At 50.7% G+C, this 6000-nt stretch overlaps 1 protein-coding gene across 1 annotated transcript in view; it reads left to right on the top strand.

Moving 5' to 3' along the window:
* The first annotated feature begins 840 nt into the window (after positions 1–840).
* The window catches only part of Cndp1 (carnosine dipeptidase 1), a 35258-nt gene continuing 30098 nt past the window's right edge, over positions 841–6000 (top strand). The window contains exons 1-3 of the mRNA XM_071602832.1: positions 841–915; positions 2458–2613; positions 5661–5783. Of these exons, the coding sequence (XP_071458933.1) occupies positions 841–915; positions 2458–2613; positions 5661–5783 (354 nt within the window). The remainder of the gene's footprint in view (positions 916–2457; positions 2614–5660; positions 5784–6000) is intronic.

Raw genomic sequence — 6000 nt, 5'->3', positions numbered from 1 at the left:
TTTTAAATCCTGTGCTGAGGAGACAAACTCAGCTAAAAACCACATTTTTCTGTTATACAAAGCTCATCAAGGCAGAAACGGCACTCTGTCAAGTGAGAGCATGAGGACTCTAGAGGACTTGGCAAACAGAGTTCTTGGTGTCCACGTTGTCCCCAGCACTGAAGTGTGCTCCTGGGCTGCAGGCTGTCCGTCCTTGCTGGAGACCGCGGGGCTGGGGACGGCCGGGCTTTCCTTTCCCACTGTTCAGCGTCAGCGCAGTATGGGTTTTTCCCAGCACCCCTCGCCCAGCTTGCTTTTGGCTGGTGTTTTGTGGCAGGAGAGAGACATGGAGGGCCATCCACAACAGAGGGATGCATCAGGCAGGCGAGAAGCCTGGCAAGTGGAGGAGAGAGGAAGAGCAGATGTCGAAAGGCCAAGAAAACTGGGGGTGCTCTCCCCACGCCCTCACTCTGGGGAAGGGCAGGCAGGGTGGACATGGCCAGGATGTGGCCCTCCTCTGAAGAGTTAAAAATGTCTTTGCAAGGGGACACTTAGAACTTTGTTTCAAATCTAAGCAACCGGCAGGAATAAAGAGGAGCCTGTGGGATCATGTAGTTAAGGAAACACTGAGATCAGCCCTCTCTCTGCCCAGTCTCCAATTCCAGTCTTTCATGTCACCTTTCTGTCCCCAGCTCCTTTTTCTTCTTCCTGCAAAGGCAAAAACCAGAGTGACCCTTCTAAATCTCCAGATTTTCAGTGGATGACTAGTTCAAGATCAAGCATGACTGTCACACAGAAAACAAACAGAAAGTAAAGAGCAAGAGGAGAACAAGTGGGCAGAGCCAGAAATCCCACCCAGAGATGGTGAAGGCCACATTCATGGCCAGCGTTGACCTCGGGGGCTGGAGGACCAATGCAGACTGCTCTGTCACCTTGGTTGGTACCTGTGGGGAAAGGGAGAGAAACAGAGAAGGATGTGGGAATGTAGGGCATGAGCTCTGCTGTCAGGAGCAAGACCTCTCCCCCGCCCAGGAGGCAGCGCCCACTGAAATTGGAAACATTCTCAGTCTGTGTATAAATGCTGTTTTCATTCTTTTCCTGGGCTTCTTTTCCTTTTTCTTGTTTCTCTTTTCATCTTTCTTTGGAGAGAAGCAACAAGTAAATGTTTTGATGGAAATTGAATGAAAAATAAAAGTTAAAACAGCCTACACCATCTCAGAGTCTGCTTGGAAGATCCCTCCGTGCCCTGAGCTCCGTTTCCTGCCACTAAGGTCTCTAGGTGTCCTTCCCACCTGACTTCTTTGCCATCTGGCTCTTGGCTGGGTCCCAGAAGCTCAGGGAAACCAGGAGGGGAACGGCTCATCAGCGCCATCTAGTGGTCTGTGTCCTTAATCCACTCGTGAACAGCCCAACCTCACTGTGAACTTTTCCCCTCTGATGGGCTATCATTTTTTTTAATTTATTTTTTGTTTGTTCTAATTAGTTATACATGACAGCCACTATTCAACTACATTATATGCATCCCTCATAACATTATATTTATATTGTCAAATGAGTGGTTGTATTTGTGATTATGATTTTTTTTGCCTGTATTATGATGGAATTCATATACGATGCACTTCACTCATATAAAGTAAGCATTTTAATGGGTTTTAGTGCATTCAGAGCTGTACAACCATCACCACAGTTTGGAAATATTCTTATCAACCAAAAAGAAACTCCTTACTAATTATCAGTCACTCCCCAAGCCCACCCCACCCCACCCTGCCCCCAGGTAACCAATGATCTACTTTCTGTCTAGGGATTTACTCTTCTGGTACACCGTCTCCTGCATAAGGGGATCACACAATAGTTAGCCCTGGCTTATTTCACTCGGCACAATGTGTCCAAGGCCCATCCATGTTGTAGCAAGTGTCAGAACTTCATTCCTTTTCATGCCAAGCCCTTCATCCCACTGGATGCCCAATAATATCTCATTACATGGACAATCCACATTTGGTCCATTTGTCTGCTGAGGGACATTTGGGTCGTCCCTTCTTTCCCCATTGACTTATCTTGGCACCCTTGTTGAAAATCAATTGATCATAAATATGAGACTTTATTTTCAGATCTTCAGTTCTATTTAATTCATTGCCTCTTATCTACGCCCCCTTACTCAAAGTTGCTCTCTCTCTCAGCCTTCTTGTTTTGTGAACACGGGATTCTCTGTGGTCTCTCAGACTTTATGTGAGCTGAATCCTATCCAGAGAGTTTCTGAAAACACCCCTCCCTCGTTGCAGTGTCCACCTGATAGGAGGCATGTCACCTGGGAGCTGTGCTACTTTTGGCTGGTGATGTTTCATCCTGTGCTAAGGGACGTTTTGGCTGGAAAGGTGCACCCTCTCTTGCATAAGGACACGCATGCTGTGTGCAGTTCTCTTTGGACTGACGAGAAAGTCAGTCAGTTCTGATTCTCACCTTTGCTTGGTTGGGGCCCAGAGGTCAAAGGACAGTGCACGAGTGGAGTTGGCTGTGGCCAGTGGTGTTTGGGGAGCAGGAGCAAGTGATGAGGAGACCCACACCTGGTGCCCTCCAGCACCGGCACTGTGTCTGCAGAGGCAGGTGGACCCCACCGTGTCAGCCCAGGGAGGCCAGGTGAGCAGCTGGGTTTTCCCCAAGTTCTCGAGAGAGTTTAAAACAAGCAGTGACAGGATCTAACCCACCTTCTAAAGACATCTGGCTGCTGTGTTGAGAGTGAGTGGAGGCTCTCTGAGTCGGTACTGGGAGCGTGAAATGTTCACCTCCTGTCTGTCAAACAGACTTGCTGATGCTCCGTCCTAAGGTAGGTAACCTGCCGGGCAGCCTCTGAAAGTGGGCACGATGACCCCTCTTGGCCAGGACAATGTAGGACAGTTCCTTCCTTTCTGTTCCCAGGGACTCTCAGACGTACCTCATGCTGGACCCTGTGATGTTTTCAGGCCCAGAGCATCAGGCCAGGACCCAAGAGAAGCCCTGCATCTCACAGACCTTTGATCTCTGTAGGACACAGAACTCAGGCCCAAACAAACGGCTTTGGTCATGAGTGGACCAGACGTTAGGGCTGCCTCGGACTCTCCTGGTGCCCCAGGCCCATGCATGTGCTCACAGGGATGGGACACCTTTGGCTCTCTAATCCCCTGGATGCTCATGCTCTCCTGTCCCCTGTAGAGTGGTGAGTCTGCTAGCAACTGTTGGCTCCGTGAGAGAGTCCGTGTCCAGCATCTTTCCCCTCTCTGTATCCCCGTGGTCCCCCTGGGAGCATGTGCACATGTCTGGTGCTAAGTGCAGAGTGTCGAGTTGGCCTCAGATGCCACACCAGTTTGTCTAGCCTTATGTTTTAGGCAGCCATCGATTGAGCTCCACAGACATGCTTTTCTCTTTTAGTCTAAAGAGAAACATGATGATCATATTTTTATTTTTATTTTTTTTAGAAAAAAATTAACTTGGGAAAGGGGAATACAAAAGGATTTGGGTCTACTGTGTGCCGGACACTTAGACCCAAAATCTCAACTGTCCTGCAGTGCATGCCACAGGTGTCACTCCAGGGGCATATGTCAGCATAGCACTAGAGACAGACAAGACTGCAGGATCTTGGAGCTGCTGGCTCCAGGGTCCATGCTTTTCCTGCACAACAGAGGGGCACAAAAATCTACTTGCAGACAATGGAATGGTGTGCATCATTAAAAAGAAATGAGCTGTCAAGCCATGGAGAGACGTGGAAGCAACTTCAGTGTTCAGCCTGACGTGAACGAAGGCAGTCTGACAGTCAGCGTGCGTGCGATTCCAGCCCCGTGACCTGGGGAGCGGCACAGCATGGAGACAGCCCGCAGACCAGAGGTTGCTAGGGTGGGCGGGGTGGGACCCATAAGCAGAGCACATAGGCTCTGCCAGATAGTGACATGGCAAACGAGTGTCACTGTGCTTGTGTACAACAGTGTAGCATGCACAGTACCCAAAGGGAACCCGAATGTCATCTGCGGACGTTGTGTTAGAGTGATGTGCCTGTGTGGCACATTGATAATGGGGGAGGCTGTGTGTTTGTGGTAGGGTAAAAGTGGGACATCTCTGGACTTTTTACTCAATTTTATGGGAACCTTAATCTTTAAAAATAAAATCTATTAAAAACTACATGAAAACCCAGAAGGGAGAATTGGTTTGGAGAAGACACTGATTTTTCTCTGAACCTGGAGGTCTTCGCATCGTGGATTGGTGTTCTCTGCTCCACCTCACTCTGAGCATTGGCCTCTGGTCCTGGCCGGCTGAGCAGAGGCAGCCTGTGGGCAGTCTTGGTACCTCACCAGGACTATGCCTCTGTGTTCAGAGGACTCAGCCCTGAATGGGCTCTTTACAACCAGGTGATGAGTCCACGATGCCTTCAGGTAATCATCAGTCAGAACAGGAAGGTCTGGCACGTTGTGAGTCTGTAATCCCCCAGTCCACCAAGGTTCTGGGTATGACGCTGGCTGTCCCCTGGTGACCAGCTAGACTCTGATTTAGGAGACAGACCCACCCTTTTTGTGTTGTTGTAGGAAAAAAGGGGACAGATTAACACAAGGTCTGCCTTATTATTTTAGACCCTGAAACTCCATCTTTTATCATTTTTAAGTGAGCTATTTTAGATTATACAGTCATGATGTTTTTAATGTATGATTTTTTAGGTGTCTACCTTCCCATGGGTGGAGGTGAGTGAGAGAGAGGGAGGAAGGACCCAGGCAGGGGAATCCTGGAAACCACCTGGAGACCTTCCCCCAGGTGGCTGCAGCTCCACCAAGCGGAGAAGTTGCCGGCCTCCCTCCTCCAGGTGCGCATCGAGCTCCTGGGACTTTTGCTGGCAGCTCCCGTGGGCTGCGCAGGGCTCTGGGGGTCCCACTGCCTGGGGCGCACTCTGCTCACTTGGCCAGGGAACACGCAGGGCCGGGGAGAACTGCCTCCCCTGAGTACCACTGCATGAACAGGTGGAGTCATCCCACCGGTGCAGCCAGGTAAGGCCACGTGTACCACCTGGAGCCTGTCTTGGGAGAAGGGAGGAGGGCCCTGAGGGAAGACCAGGCTCATGGCAGGTCCCTCATTTGGAGGCAATGGAGAGAAGGGGGCAGGGAGTCAGAAAGACAGAGCCCATGACCCAGGCCAGGGCTGTCCTTAATGTCATCAATCACAGGCAGGTATATGAGTTTCGTTTGCTTTCTTTCCTTCTAGAGCACTCCAGTTGCTGGAGCTGGTGGGAAGAAACCCCACAGCACTGCGGGACTGTAGGCATTCCTAAGTGGTTCATCACAGAGGGCTTCTGAGGGCTGCTGTTGATTCTGTCTGTACCTCCCACGTCTTTCTGCCTCTGCCCCTCACGCAGGATGCAGAGCGCTGGTCTTCCTGCGCAGGGAGCAGAGGCACAGAACCATCCTGTCACAGGAATAACCCGAGTCACATGCTTTGCAGACCAGCTCATGAGCTTGGTTTCTGTCTTATTAAAATCCTTGAGCTTTGGAAATGCAGTATCTGAGAAGGATGCAGGAGAAAGTGGGTTTCAAGATCCACCACCTCTGACTATTACGCTCCAGCTGACGTGGGTGGTAATCCAGGGTTGGATAACAGCCTTCCCAGAGCTTTGGAAAGGTCAAAAGCCCAGAAGCAGCACGTATTTTGAATGTGCCCATCAACTTTAACAGGCTTCCTGTCTCCTGGCGCTGCTGCTGCTGCTGCTGGGGGGCGGCATGTTCCCTCCTCCACCCTCCGGGCTGCTGGGGGAGCTCTGCCAGCACATCGACCTCCACCAGGACGAATTTGTGCAGGTAGGAGAAGCTGTGCTTCGGTGCGTCAGTCACGCCCTCTGGGACCTTTTGTGCCAACAACTTGGCTCCATTGAAAATGCCTGTGACCCTGGGTTGAATTAAGATAACCATGGTCCATCAGGTCTGCGGAAGAGCTCCCTCCTGGCCACTGCTCCTGGAAAGGGCACTCTGTCCATCCCTGGTGCATTCATTTCAGCTGCCCCTGTAGAGATGACCA

The sequence above is a fragment of the Marmota flaviventris genome, chromosome 16 (assembly GCF_047511675.1).
Source record: "Marmota flaviventris isolate mMarFla1 chromosome 16, mMarFla1.hap1, whole genome shotgun sequence".
NCBI classification, from domain to species: domain Eukaryota; kingdom Metazoa; phylum Chordata; class Mammalia; order Rodentia; family Sciuridae; genus Marmota; species Marmota flaviventris.
This window is presented reverse-complemented; position numbering and strand designations above follow the sequence as displayed.